Here is a 16076-nt window from a genome sequence, read left to right on the forward strand (position 1 = left end):
ACCCTGTGGTACTCCACTTGTCACTGGTCTGAAGTCAGATTTGGAGTCTGCTACTTTCACAGTGTGGGTTCTGTCATTGAGCCAGTTGGCAACCCATCTTGTGACATATGGATTTATACTTAGTTTAGTGAGTTTATCTGTAATTCCAGAGTGGGGGATGGTGTCAAAAGCCTTGGCGAGATCTATATAGGCTGTGTGAACCACCTTACCCTAATCTAAGGCTTTGGTGACTGCTTCAAAGAAGTCTATCAGGTTTAGGAGACATGATCTGCCTTTTACAAACCTGAACTGGATGGGGTCCTGAGCTGGGAGATTACCAATGTTTTTGTTTATAAGTTCCATGATGATACGTTTCATGGCCTTGCAGACCAGACTCATCAGGCTAATGGAGCGGTAAATCCCAGGGTCCATGGTGGATCCCCCTATGTGGACTGGGATAACCGTCGCTGTGTGCCATTCAGTGGGCAGAAAGCCTGAGGTGAGGCTATGATTGGACATGATACTTAGGCGGGGTGCCAGTTCATTCTGTAGTTCATATGGAACACAGCCTGGGATGTTGTCAGGTCCCATGGATGCTGTGTTCTTGGATTTGGAGAGTGTGTTTTTTACCTGTGCTGCTGTGATTACAGGAACTTTGCATTCTTCCAGTATAGAGATGGGCCTTTTAGGGGGTGAGAGGGGGGTAAAGTTAGCACTGAACCTAGCACCTTGCGCACCTGCTTTGCATGCAAAGAATGTCACCTTCCACAAAGACTTCATGGAATCACAAGTCTGGGTAGCAAAGTGACTAATGTCAGGTCCAATTTTGATAGAACTTCTTCATTGTTAACTATGTTATACATAATAATTAATTAGATCACCCTTGTCTAAATGATAATATAAACGTTGTAGAGCTGTAAATATTTTAACCATTCTATATATTTTGACATTGCAGTTCCAGAAATCTTCCCTAATCAATATTTTCTGTACTGTTTAAAGAGTTTGTATATTAAGATTATAGTGCATACAAAATGAATTCTTCTCCAAATAGGCTTAAGACATGAAAGAAAAAGCTGTATCAGGAGGTTTGCCTTCATAAATAAAATAACTTTCAGCAATGATTTTACTGGAATAGCACACTATCATGTAAGTTGTTGCTTTTGACTGCACATTTATTGCCAATTATCTTGTCAACATCCTTATACTCCAATACTGTAGGTATTACAATGCTGTCAATGGTGTGTGTACTCTTTGAAGTTGTTACAAAAATAGATAGTGCCATTACTTAGATTAAATGTTATGTTACTAATTACTGACCATAAGTAGATATTATCCTTGCAACTCTGGCTCATTTGTGCCTCACAGACTAAAATAACTAATTTTACTGTTATCAGTAAATTTTGAGACTCATATACCACAGATACTATATATAGATGTTATGAAGACATGAATAGTGAGATGGGCTCTCTTTACCCGGGCCAGTAATCAGAGAGCTTCAATCCTCACCACTGATACCAGTGATAGACTCTCACTAAAAACAGGAATTAATTTGCACAGTATTTTCAAATGTAGCTCTTTCCATCAAACACAATTTCCCCCAGCAGCACACAGGGAATACAATCCACTGGGACTGGACTCTCTATCTCTCCAGATCCCAAAGAAGACTCACTTTGGAGCACTGTGTCTCAGTTCCAAGTAGATGACACACCCACACCTGGGTATTTGATTTTCACACACACACACACACACACACACACACACACACACACACACACACACACACACACACACACACACACTCTAGGGAAAGGCTGGTACAGATTTACTAGCTGTACTCCCTCTACCCAGACTATAAGGTAACCTCACTGCCACCAGTCAACCACTGTCAGGCTTTTACAAGGGTATCCAATTATACTGAGTAATATCAATACTAATATAAATGGTGGAGAGTAACCAAAGCAACCAGGTTTATCAGAGTGACCAATGCATCACTAAAATAAGCACAGGTATTTAAGACATTAAAAGTATTCTCTAAAAGACCAGCCAAAATAAAAGGTATAAGGCACATCTCAGTGAAGATTGATATGCAATTTATTTGCCCCCAGAAGACTTTCCTGTATTCTGTCTGTTCTACCTACCTTCTTTCAAGTTGGTGCTCAAGATTCTCATTGTTCCATAAATACTAAGAAAAATAGTCGTGCTTCATTTTCCATTAACCACATTTCTGGCTGACTTCTGAAACATTCTGCTGTACATTTTAAAAACATTCTTATATACATATGCTTTACTTTTTAAGCCAATTCTTTCCCTAGACTTGTCTTAGCCCAATGAAGGACCCTTACTGTCTTGCAGCTGTTTCATGTTATCATCTTGATACCAGTGCTTCACTCTCCTGTGTCCCTTCTTCATTCTGAAACAGGTTCCAGTTCTTTACCCTCTACCCATGATAGTTGTCTCAGCAAATCAGACTCCATGTTTTGTATAAGTACATTAATTCATAGGCTTGCAATTCTTTCATGCTATCTCAACTGCTTTCTTCTTTTCCTGTCTTCAATTCTTATTATGCTTTTATGGTATTTTTACCAAACTTCACAGTATCTTGAAAACCACTCCACTATTCCCATATATAGGTACTGTTTCCCTATCCATCTCCACTTCATGGATCATGAGTCATTATGGTATGGTATGGTCATTGTTGCCTGCTGGCTCATTTACTTCTATCCCTTCATGATGGTGAAGCCCAGTTAAGCAAATTAAGTTTTCCTTCTTTAGCTTCTCACTGATGGCTCAAGCCTTGCATCATCTTTTCCTTCCTCACACTGAAGGTGGGCACCCAACTGTTAGAAGACTGGGCATTCCAGTAACAATTGCTACTTTGCAATTTTGCCATACTCTTTAGTTCTGTTTCTGAACTTAAACTCATACCTCACTATGGTTTAAATACTGTAACTAATGCAGTAACAAAAGCTATTGCTGTACATACTTAGGATAGGAAGTTAAAAATATACATGAAAATAGTCAAGTTTTAAAATCAGCTGACTCTGTTTCATACATCACTATTGCTATAAGATCAGAAAAACAATCATACCAATAGCTCCTCCAGTGCTTTCATCGTTCAATGACCCAAACGCCATTGATGGCAAAAGAACAGCAAAATACATAAGGATCACTGTAGTAATATACTTCCCTATAGCTTTGTTATTGCCAGTGATACCTGAAATGAAATATGCAATAGTTAGAAAAGGGGAAATTAACAAAGTAAAGAATCACACTAAAGAAAAATGAATAATAACCAAACAAGCAAATAAATTAACAAATAAATAAATACATGCATGCATGCATAAATTAAAAAATCCAATAAGAATTATATCAGAAAAAAGTCCATTACACAAAGCAAAAAAAGAGCACTAGAATGTAAACATTTGAAAACCACAGCATTTTATATGTATATATGCATTTTGCATGCGCACACACACACACACACACACACACACACACACACACACACACACACACACACACACACACACACACACACACACACACACATGCATGCATACTCAACCAAATATGTACACACCGTCAGTGAATGAATATTAGATTATTTATACAAGGCAAGAGAGTGTCCTTAGTAATGAACATTACTAATTTAGATAAATATCAGAGGACAAAAATAAATTATTTTTCATTTCTGGAATGACTACGTGAAGCATGGTTAAATTGCTAACAGAGCAAAAAAAAAATCAAAGATTCTGGTGTTAAGGACAGGTAAATCAAGGTAAAAAATGAAACAGTGAATTAGTTTTAATGCAAGAATAAAGTATTTTGCAATATATATATATATATATATATATATATATATATATATATATATATATATATATATATATTACAGGCACAGAGTTCCCATGTCTTTCCATAGTGTCACTGCCAGGTCCTGAAATTATTCATTTTTATTGTACTTTGATGAAATATTTAGCTTGGATCAGATTAGTTCAGGGTAACATACTTCATTAGCGGAATTACTATACTATTCAGATATACTAAAATAATTTGAAACCAAGTCTCAGATCTATCATACCACTAAGAAGTAAAATTTCAGCCTTTTGTGTTTGCCACTCTAACTCAAAACGGCTGTCAAAGCCATATACAGTTATTTAGTAATGGGAAGTCATTTAAACAGTTAGAGAACTTGTAATTTTATAGATTTTTGTATTTTTATTGTTTTCTGCCTGAAGCACTTTATCATGACACCCACTCTGTGCTCCAGTCTTTCCAGCAGAGAATCATCTCTAAAGTAGGCACTGTAAATGTATTTCCAGACAGTATATATAAGATATACCGCCTAGAGACATACATTCCATTTACTTATTTACAATTACAGTACCGGATTACAGCGGTTATCTTTAAGCCACTTCTGGATGTCTCTCCAGAAAAGTTACTCTTTATTTCTTGGGAGGGGGGTGGATATTCTGAGGGATGGCCTTTGCTCCCATTTCATGGTTTACACTTTAGAAGGGTAATGCTTATATTTTTTGGAGTGGCATTTTATATGTGTACAAAGGCATTAAGTCAGTTATGTATTGAAAAATTATACATTTCTTTACAGATCATGTATCAAAAACATCTGAAAAACAGTGTGTGGACCAGTTATTCTGTTAAATCACATATCTATCTTTTTGTGGTGGGAAATATATAAAAATACACATTTTATGTCATCTACGGATATATCTCTCATCCTCCAAGCATTAGAAAGCATGGCACTGGCCTTTAAAAATCATAGCAGAAGATCAGAAAGAGGAACACTTTCTTATTTTTCACAATAGGAGGTCATTTTATAGTAGACCATGTATAGTTGGTGATAAAGCTTAATTTATATATTTAATAAAGTATGTACTCGTAATATGATCTGGCATTATGAGGAACAGCATCAACCTAGGAGGAGCAAGGCTTAATAGCAATGTCTTTAGACTTCTCCCATTAGGGGTCACCACAGCAGATCTCCAGTCCACAGAGTGATTGGCAGTGGTGTTTTTATGGTGTCGAGTTGCCAGCCTGGTGCTCAGCCTTTAAAGAAGGCACCGACACACACACACACACACACACACACACACACACACACACACACACACACACACACACACACACACACACACACACACACACGCACCAACCTGCATGTCCGTAAATCTCACTCGGCTGCAAGGAGGACATGCAGACTCTGCACAGAAGGTGCTCCAGCCAAGAACCAAACTGGAGAACCTCTTGCTTTGAGGTGACAATGCTAACTGCTGCACCGCTGCGGCCATCTAGGAGCAAGGCTTTATCTCAGGGCTAAAATCATAGTGCTATGTGTAAATCATAGCAGTTGGGAGCTACGTCTACTGATATGTTTGCTTGGAATGCTTTGTGACTGCATATAACATTCACTAAATTACAATATATTATTATCAGGGCACTTCTGATAAACAAGAGAACAGTTATTCTTCCCAGTGATGGAAATGTATACAACAATACAAGTATTCCATTTCAGTTTTGTCCATGCCAATATATCTGACTGACATATTGAGGGACTGAATATTACAAAACACAGACTAAAGAAAATTACAAAGAAGGCAAATACTCTTAAATTCCACACAGATGTTATAATCTTGAATTAGTACATCTTTATTTTATCCTTTATTTTGTTGATACAGCTACCCGACACACTTAGTGTCTTCATATTGTGTACCTTGCACCACTGAATTATGGTTATTACATTTTTTTAAAAATACTTCTGTTGCTCCTGAGTGAAAAAATAGGCATTTTATTTGTCTGCTATGCTCTAGCTGTTCAGCATATTCTCTGGGTGAAGATCGCATAACACCGATTTCTGAAAACTAGTGGGATGGTTTGCAAACACTTCTTTTGTTTGTTTCTTCTTGTTACTTACATTAAGAGCATTTCTACTTCCCATATGCCTTTGCTCACTTTATTAATTCTACGTAGATAAGATGGATTAGACTACAAGGCTCACATTTTTAGTCACAGTGGACTTCAAATAAAGATGCTAAATCATGAAGGAAAAAATAAAATAATAATAGTAAAAATTAAAGATGATAAAATTTATCAAAATTTAACAAACATCTTCAGTCAAAAATACAACTACCCTGAACACAGCTCCCTAAACAATCAATAAATAAATAAATAAAATGACTACAAACAGAAATAGCATTTAGAACAGAAAGAGTATGTACACTGGTTGGCTGCAAGTTAGGAATAGAGGTCAGCAAAAGAGTATGAATAATTTAGATAAGAGAAGAAATAAGAAGTAATCCACAACCTGTGTGGATATACAGGATTAACAGGTGGTATGGTTGATCATGAGGACAAATTATACAATGACATTATTTAAGAAAGAAATTGCTTACCTTTCTTATACAACGTCTTTGTATAATGGCACTTTCTCGTGTATGCTGATGTACTGCACATGAGTATGGGACTTACATTCCCACACTTGCAGAGTACCATCAGTGCAGTGCAGGAGAAGTAACAGAGAAAAGAGAATGCTGCCTTTTTTATGAGTGTCAGTGAAATACAAGAGAAATCGGGTATGTTTCTGTCTCTTTAGTTTTGCAGAACATACCTGATTTTTTCGTATTCTGTCCCCCAGTATATGCAAAAGAAAGTATGGTACATGGTATGAAGGGATTTATTTTTATCTTAGACGGAAGTGATCTTTAGGGGCTGACCATAGATCTTTGTACTGTTAATAGTACTCTTCTTTATTGGTGGTAATTCCATCAAGGTTGCTGTATTTCTATGACTAAGTGTTGAGTGTTGAGTAGGGCAATATGGGGAGTACTTTGCAGAAATGTCTTGTAACTGCTTTGGGGTACTGTGAGATCATTAGTAAATCAAATGTTCCATGATGATCTGCCTGCCTAGCAGTTGGCTTAGGTTTTATTCCCTCAGCCTACGTTGCATAACTGTGTAACTCCTAGTAAGTCGCTTAACCAGATACCACTTCTGGGCTGAGTGTGAAAAAGGTTAACGCAGATCAGTGCTCTACCCTGGGAAACAAATATGAATAACCAAATGATGCATTTGTATCCTTGCATGATGGATAACTAAATTATTTAGGATGGTTATAGTTCTTTCCTGTTAGATAGGAAGTCCACTAGATAGAAATGTCATTTTTAATTGGTGACCTAAGAGAAATGTTTGGTTAAGTGACTTGGTCAGCTTCATCGAGTTAAAGGTGAATATCGAGAAGATCAAACATAGAGTAGAAACTGAAGCATATTAACAGCACAAAGCCTTTAACCCCCTGATATAAACTGAAAAATAAAATACCAGATTTTTATTTTATTTTATTTTATGTTGCTATATTTTGTTAGCTGGGTTGTGGCCCTTTTTCATTGGCAGCTCAGCAGCACAAACTGAAGCATATTGGCAGTACAAAGCCTTTAACCCCCTGAGCTAAACTGACAGTAAAATGCCGAATTTTTATTTAATTTTATTTTATATTGTCTATATTTTGTTAGATAGGTTGTGGCCCTTTTTAATTGGCAACTCAGCTCTCCTTTTGAAAATACTCAGGAGGAAATGCGATCTTCAGCTATAAGTGACACTGGTTCAAAGGCTCACAGAGTCAGTTGTCAAGTGTATGTCCTTCTGGCCTTAAAAAAACTTCATTGCTGTATCTCCAATTAATATTTTATATTTCCCAATGATATGCAAAGAGAATTTTAAAGAAAGTTAATTGCTGACTCCTTTGAATTGTAGTGGGAAACATTCCATAATCTTGGAAAGCACTGTATGATGTATCTGTCTATATATTTTTTAATGATGGTGGTTATCATATGACTGACTGTGGTCAGGTGTTATTTCTCCATTTTTCCATTCCTGATTCCATGGTGTTACATTTCCATGGGTGCAGTTCCTATGTTTATACTCTAATTGTAAGACCATGCTTCACACATCTAGTGTGTTGGCCCTTGCAGGTTGTATTTTCTTTCCCATATCACATGGATATTGAGCTAGTATTTTTAAGGAAGGGCGTGCGTGTGGAGGTAACACTGCCGCTTACTCTTGAGTAATATGGTTATAAGATCCATGAGGATAACGAGGCATGTAGTTTGGATCCTTGAGAAATGTCCAAACAGTCAATTACTTCTATAGAGAAACATTTAAGAGTAATAAATATTTGGTATCCAGGACTTAGGTTAGTACTAAGCTAACTGCCCTTGCAAGCCTAGCCAATTATACCCTGTGAGGCTCAAACCCTGCACCTTGTGCTTGTAAGGCAAGCACCTTAACCATTAGGCCACCCTCCCAACCCTAAGAAAGAACTGGGAATACCTGATAATTTTTAGGCTGAAGAACATGCATAGATTTTGAAACTATTTCATTCCTGAACTGTAAGGTATATGGTCTGCAGGGTGTTAGTATAAATCTGGTACTCATCCTGATAATGGCAGTTTAATAATACTAAAACTGGGTATTTGTTGAACACTGTACACAGTATAATGACGAGATGGCAAGGGAGTGACTTTGTAATTGGAATCATTTACATGAAACTGTAGAAACTGCCTGCAATAACTGTGAACAGGGGTACATAGGTAATCACTATGTGTGTCCATGGTCACTATAAATAGACATTGAACTTTGCATCAAAGCAATTAGTAACATTTGCAGTATTGACATCTGTAACGTTTTTTTTTTTGTCTTTATAAACCTTTTTTTCTACCCTAGTGACATCTTAAATGTGTGTCTGATGATCATCTTTCTTTTGAAGTTTAAATAGCCTTGAATAAATTATTTACATTGGTTTGCTAAAGGACCTTGCTATATGTGACAATGTGAGGTATTGCCAGCTATGCCTGGAGAAGTAAAGCAGTGGATGTGCAACATATGCCAGCATAGCTATCTGAAGTTTTGTAAAGAATTATATGTCATTTGTATATCAAACTGATTTGTACAGATGCTTGTGTTGAAAAATGTAACTGTAAGGCTGCTTGTCTTAAAATGTACCAACACTGTGTCCTGATGGACAGCAAAGAAATACACCTGTATATCAGACTGTATTATAACTGTTGAAATTAATACTGTAACAGAGGATAATATAAGAAAAGAGGTTAATCTTAGCTCCAGCTAACTTTGTAAAGCAATGTGAAATTAAATTACTTCATTTAGGCCATAAAGATTGTATCTTACAGCTCTGATTTCAGCCAGAGGCAAAATGTCTGGGAAAACAAGGACTAGGAATCTAGCTGGATTGTCTCTAGTAGGGAACTAATTGCTACTCTGAAAGGATGGATGTGTTGAAATGGTGTCATGACTTCCAGAAGCTGCCACAGATCTTAGCAAAGCTCTGTGTGTGTGTGTATTTTTGACACATATCTGTTAAATCCTGGTAGCTTCTAATGGGGGGGGGGGTAGTATGGAACCAAAGTCAGATGACCAGATGTATGTGATTTCATTCTGTAATTCTGGACAAAAAAATCATGTTTTAATACTAGATGAGACTGAAGTGTCAGTGCAGTCTCTTATTGGAATCTGGCAAAGAAGGACCCCTCACCTGCTTCAACTCACCTTGTTCTAGTAAGTGAGATGCATTTGGAAATACTGTGTGTCTCTAGTTTTGTTCCAAGTGAACATTCCTCTCCAGTGTTAGTGATGAGGATTTAGGCTCCTTTATTTTTGACCCAGAGTGGGGACATCACACTGTACTACAAAACTGTGCAGTAGCTGCCAAATTAAAGGCACGTTAGTTAAATCTGTTCTGTTGAAGAAGTCAGAATCATCCCCAGAAATGGAGCTTTACAAACATCTGTACTATAGATTGTTAACCATACTTTACTCATAATTTTATCTGATTTTATCAGAAATCACTGGTATGAAAATGGGTAAAGCTTTTCCAATGGGATGAACCAAGATGTCTGGGTGAAAAAGACAATGGAAAAGGCTAACTCTAAAAGTTATCAAAGGTAATTTTTTGCTGGAATGACTCACGTTTTTGGTGCTGTCTTCAGACTCCCATGCTCCCATGCTCACTGTTTCTTATCATAATGCCTTTTTTTCCTCTACTGCCATTGTCTTGTGTCAGCCCAACATTTGGAGGGAAAATTCATTGCATATTTATGCATGTGTTGACAGAACATTTGCTTTGTTTTCTTAGGTCTTTTCCTTCTTTTCCAACCCTTTTAATACCTTTGGTAAGGTACCTAAAAACAAAGCTGTGCCCTAAAAGAGCTCTTCAGGAAAAGATTGGGGTCTCAGTCTTCCATGTTTTCTTAAAATTTACCAGAAGAAGCAGCACCCAAGAAGTTAGCATTAATTATGTTATAGCTACAACGTGGAGTATCTAGCTAATCTTGTGTGCTGTTTATGGCCATTTTAACATTTTTTTCCTAAGACAGGAATCACAGTAATGCCTTGATTCAAATCATATGTTTCAAAATAGTTCATGTGGAGCTGATAGTTTGTGACCTTAACATCCAGGGAAGCAGACATCAGTACTGCTAACAAAATCTATCCAGGAATATCTACTGTTTGGTACAGTGTCCTGAACCTCTACTTTTTAGATCCTTTGCAAGTAATTGGGTCACTTACAGCAGGGTCATTCTTACATTTATTGTAGAGATATTTATACTGCTCCTGAAGCTTGTACCATATGACACACATATTTTACCTTATCAATTGATCTACTAGCAAAACCCTCCATTATGGGTCCTATACTTGGATTTAACATCTCAACTAGCCAACATTCAGTATCATTTTAGAAGCTTCTACATTTTGAGACAAACACATTGTACCTGTGCTGTTTCTGACTGTGATGACATACTGACTACTTAAGCATGATAGTCACCCAAGGTTACCAGTTTATCTTCATGCCACAAGTCATCATCTCCATTAAAATCATTTATGGATTTGGCACTCCTATTGCAAAGAAATGACACACAAATATATACCTGTCCACCTTAAAGAGAAATCAAACAGTTAGGACTACTTAAAGAGAAATCAAACAGTCAGGGCTAGTCAGAGGAACTGACCACACAATTGGAAAGAGGAAACGTACCCCTAATCCATCAAGGAGTGACATCTTTGAAAAACTTCAGTACTTTTGCACAAAGGATTAAGGCTATGTATTGACAAAGAGCTTCATCCTGTAATCCTGTAATCATAGGTTAGATTATCCATTAACCTTTCTCTTAACTCTCAGGAAGGCACCTAGCTTGACTTTGCTTCTGTCTTATCCATGAAAAGTGTTGCTTCTGCCTACTGGATCTAGCTGACTGAAAAGTAAATAAAATTAAATAGAAAAACAGGGTCTATATTACATCTGCAAAAACCTCTTTTAGCGAATGGCTCTTTGCCAAAAGATAACCAGTGAAATCTAACCCCATTGAATGGCTATTTTGGTGAATTTTTTCCTAGGGGAAAAAATGCTTGGTCATCATTGGGACTTTACTTTTTTCCCCACTGAGTGTGATCTTGGAGTTGGTATATTTAGTTAGGTTGTGTGTAGGGGGCACCCCACCCCCACATTGGGGGGGGGGGTGAAGCACTCCACTTTGAAGGGTTTTAAATTTTGTCTGGTTTTAGGTTGGCCAATCATTTTTTCTCCTAGGAAAAAAATTCACTGGAATGGCTATTCAAGGGAGTTAGATTTCACTGGTTATCATTCAGTCATTTTCTGAAATAGGTTTTCGAGGACGTAATATATAGCTGAAAAAATAGGCTGATATATTAAGAACATACTTTTACATCTTACAACATGGTCCCTTTTTTGATAGGTCTTGTGGTTAGAGTGAGTCTCAAGCACTAAAAACAACAAGGGTGGAAGGAGCCAGAGAAGTACAACAGCACAAACAAGAAGGAAAACATCTGAGAATATTTTTCCAGGAATCTGCTCCATAGCCACAGAAAAGGAAGTTGTCTCGGAAGGTAATGTCATATAACCAAAGGCTATGGTGACTAAGACTAAGAAAGGTGGGCCAACCAATCATTGAAGACAGTTACTTCTAAAGAAAAGGAAATAAGGCCTCAGCCTCCATTGTTGCGGGGTGACCAGTTTTGTACTGAATTAAGGCATCTACCACTAAAAAAGAGGAAACAAGATCACAATCAAAGCCAGTGAGGGTAGCCCAATTTTCCATTCAGTCATGAAAAAGGAAATTGTGGACACATTCAAATGTCTAAGCTATGGCAGACAAGTCAGCAGACATCATCCTTTTTAAGAACAGCGACCTTAGAAAACATCACTGTTGTTGGGAACTGGGGACTCCATTATATATCTTAGAAAATGTTCACCTATGGAGAAGGTTTCTTTACCCTTTGGTGAAAGGACAGATGCATGCTTTGCAAGACCAGACTGCAAGGATACCTAAAGAAAGCTGAGCTACCAGGAATTAAAACTTGTCAAAAACTGTGCACCAAAGAACATTTGTTATTGTTTTAGTCATTTAGTCGAGCCAGTCTCGTCATGACATCAAGGATCTGAAGGACACTAGTATACCAGGTTTGCCCATCAAAAACTGTTTATTTTAGTTCTTAAAAATTCATATTAATTGCCTCAGTAATGCTGTCTATCTATTTTAGTCTCTGTCTTTCATACTTCATCTTTTGTCTGCAATCTTTCCCAACATCAGTATTTTCTCTAGTGAACCAAGTATTTGACCAAAGTATGTGAGCTTTATTTTAACTAATAGGCCTTTTGGTGACTAGCCTGAATTTATTTCTTTAAATACTGACTGATTTGATCTTCTGAAAAGATTTCTGCAGCATGAGACTACAAAACCATCAATTTTGTAGAGCATAGCCTTACTTACAGTACAACTCTTACAGACATATGTTGTTACTGGAAAAAAAAAACACAGCATTGACTATATGGACCTTTGTTGACAATGGGATGGATTTGCCCTTTAGAATCTTCTCCAGATATCTCATAGTTTTCCTAGCAAAAGCAAGTACCTTTTTATTTAATGGCTGTAATCACCATCTGCACAGATCTTTGAGCCCAGCACAATGAAATCTGTCACTACCTCCACTGTTTTATCTATTTTCAAGGAACTGAGAGGAGTAGATGACATATTTGTATTTAATTAAATATTTATTTATCTTTATGTTCAGCAACAAGTCAGCTTTTGTACTTTCTACTTTTACCTTCATTAACGTTATCTTCAACGCTTTCTCCCTTTCATCCAGCAGAGTGATATCATCTGCATACCTAAGGTTGCTAATATTTCTCCCAGCAGTTTTGATTCCAGCATCTGATTCATCTAACACAGCATTTCACATAATATATTCAGAGTCTAAATTAAATAAATAAGGTGACAATGTACAGACTTGTCAAACTCCTTTTCCAGTCCTGAAACCAGTTAGTTGTTCCATATTCTTTTCAAATGTTTCCTTGTAGGATGCCCATTTTATGAGTAACTTCCCTACCACTAAGTGAAAAGACAGGTTCTTTATTATACCATTGAATGCCTAAAAAAGTGAATAATGATTAATCGGCCCCATGTAAGTGAAAGCTTACAATGTCGAAACCTCAGGGAAAAAAAATCGCTGTTCCAAAAAAAATATATATAAAAAAAACCCCTTTGAAACATTACATAAAGTGGGGGGCTTCACCCCCCCCACACACCCTTCGATGTGGAGGGCTGTGCCCCACACCCTCTACTTAAATATACCAACTCTGATATTGCACTATAGTGCCAAAAACGGAAAAGTAATGGAAGCAGCCAAGCAAATTCTTTCCCAGGGAAAGAATTTGCTTAAAAGCCGCTTCGCTATTTTGCCTTTTTGTTCTTTTATGTTCGATTAAGATTCATAAGACAGAATGCATTTGTGATCACGTAATAGGAACCCAAAAGATACCAGAATAGACAGGTGGTCTTGAGAACAAAAAGTTAAAGTTTCTCAAAGGGAAAGAAAATTCACAAGGAAATAGAATGCAATTTTACAAAGGGGGGGGGGGTACTACCTGAACAGGAAAAGTTTTACATCAATCTCACCCCCCCCACAGATGAAAAGGAAGACCTTTCCATGACACCATAAGTAACAGAGAGCTTGCAGCAGGTATGTGAAATCCAAATGTCCACAACAAGCTAGATGAGGTCTTATAATGTAATGTTGGGTCCACAAGGGGAACTCCTTTACTTTAAACTCAGAAGGAAGGCTTCCCAGCAGCTCATGCCCTCATACAAGACCCAGACAAAAGGCAGTGGGACAGAGGAGCAGCCAGTTAATGAATAGAGCCAGAAGTCCTCTCACAGTGGGGAGACATCCACGACAATACCATCAAATGTTTAAAATAATAAATTCTCCCCCCAGAGTCACCGATGAAGGTTGAGGCAAAGCTACATGCCTAAACACCAAGATGAAATGTAGAAGAAGCATGGAATTCACACCTTTAAACCTGCTGAAGGAAAATAATCCACCAATGTCTCTCCTGCTGTCCTGCAGAAAGAATGTAAGGACATGAACATCCAGGAAGCAGACAAGGTCTGTCTCTAAAGATCCCTAAACCCACAGACCTAAATCTGACTTGGGCACCATGGATAACTCTCCCTTAAGTGGTTGGAGAGAGCAGGAGAAGCTGATCACAGTATCTCATTCACAGGAATGAGAGTTGATGCATAACCCCAATAATAAATACATGCATTTCTGGGACAGGAAAAATGGGATTCCCCACAAGGGGAGACGGCAGCCCAGTAAAAAGGCATTTATGAGAATGCCTGCTGAGAACAGAAATGGTAGGTAAAACTAAAGAAGACTGTATGAAACGTAGTGCCTGGAAGCAAACCCATTATCCTAAAACATACAAGGGAAGTCCATATGAGATCCCGCCTCCATGCCAAGTACTGACCCTAAAGTGAAAGAATGGCCTACTGAAGGAAGGGCATGCCACAGTTTTCTATAACTCTCCAGAAAACTTGTTCTTCAGATACATAAATGGCACCAAGGAGTACAAACATGAAGAAGGCCAATCGCAAACCCATTTCAGCCCCTACCAACCAACAATGCAAAAAAAAAAAAAAAAAAATCTTCATAACATAGGGGTATTAATTAAACAAGAAGGCAGCCAGGACTTTACAGAGCCTGGATCACCACATTGACAGGCTGTCAAGACCAGGAAAAATTAACCTTCTGCAGTGGATGAGTCAACTTTCATAGAAAGCAAAAATATTCCTTTCTTAAAAGGGATAGTTCTTAAGCAGGTGATTAGAGGAATTCCACAGCTACAGGAGGTCTTTGCAATTGACAGAACATAGGTCAAAACAAGGACATTCAAAGTTGGAAACCCCTCTGGAAGTCTTAAGCAGGGCAATTTACTAAAAGACCCTCGAGATCATGATCAACAGTGCGACGCCAGTGCCCTGGCCCAGCAGTCAAGGAGACTCAATCCTCACCAGTAACACCAGAGTGGGCATTTCATATATGAAGAAAGGATAACAAATACACACAGTAAAGTGCAATTTCCCTTAAGTGCACAGAGAGATCACAGTCAATCCGGGGATGGTCACTCCCTTGCTCTCCAGGTCCCCAATAAGACTCCCCACTGGCACAGCTATAGGGTCCAGATCTCAGCCTAGCTGCGCAAGCTAAAACCTCCAGCACCCTCTCTGTCCAACCAGTGCTTTGTGTCCCTGCCCAAGTAGCTGACTCATACACACTTTCAGATAAGAGTTTATACAACCACACAGACACTCCTGGGAAAGGCTGGCACAGGTTCGCCAGCTATACCCTATTATCCCGGCTATATGGTAGTACAACCTGCCACCACCCAGCTAATATTTATCAGCTACTCAAAGGCACTTAAAAGGGTGCCCAATTATTACAGTGCAAAATTATTATCCAATTGGTAGTATAACTAAACAGTCAAGGCTTATTCAAGTGACTCGGTACATTCCTATCATACCACACCTTTTTCTGTTGTTGGGCTTCTGCCAGGTTCTCCTGGGCCAAGCCCATGAGTTCACTGAGCCTTGTCCTGAGGTTTAGGACATATGCCACAACAGACTCCTTGTGAGACTCGCACTCACCTTCCCCCTCATCTCAAACTAAATCTAGCGGTCCCCTCACCCTATGCCCATACAGCAACTCAAATA

The 16076-nt window shown here is 38.1% G+C and overlaps 1 protein-coding gene across 3 annotated transcripts in view; it reads right to left on the bottom strand.

Moving 5' to 3' along the window:
- Window positions 1-16076, bottom strand: part of SLC4A11 (solute carrier family 4 member 11) — a 1277001-nt gene that overhangs the window by 310668 nt on the left and 950257 nt on the right. For all 3 annotated transcript variants that reach the window (XM_044064085.1, XM_044064086.1, XM_044064087.1), the window contains exon 10: window positions 3068-3193. In XM_044064085.1, the coding sequence (XP_043920020.1) occupies window positions 3068-3193 (126 nt within the window). The remainder of the gene's footprint in view (window positions 1-3067; window positions 3194-16076) is intronic.

The sequence above is a fragment of the Protopterus annectens genome, chromosome 2.part2 (genome assembly GCF_019279795.1).
Source record: "Protopterus annectens isolate FY-2018-M chromosome 2.part2, PAN1.0, whole genome shotgun sequence".
In the NCBI taxonomy this organism is placed as follows: domain Eukaryota; kingdom Metazoa; phylum Chordata; order Ceratodontiformes; family Protopteridae; genus Protopterus; species Protopterus annectens.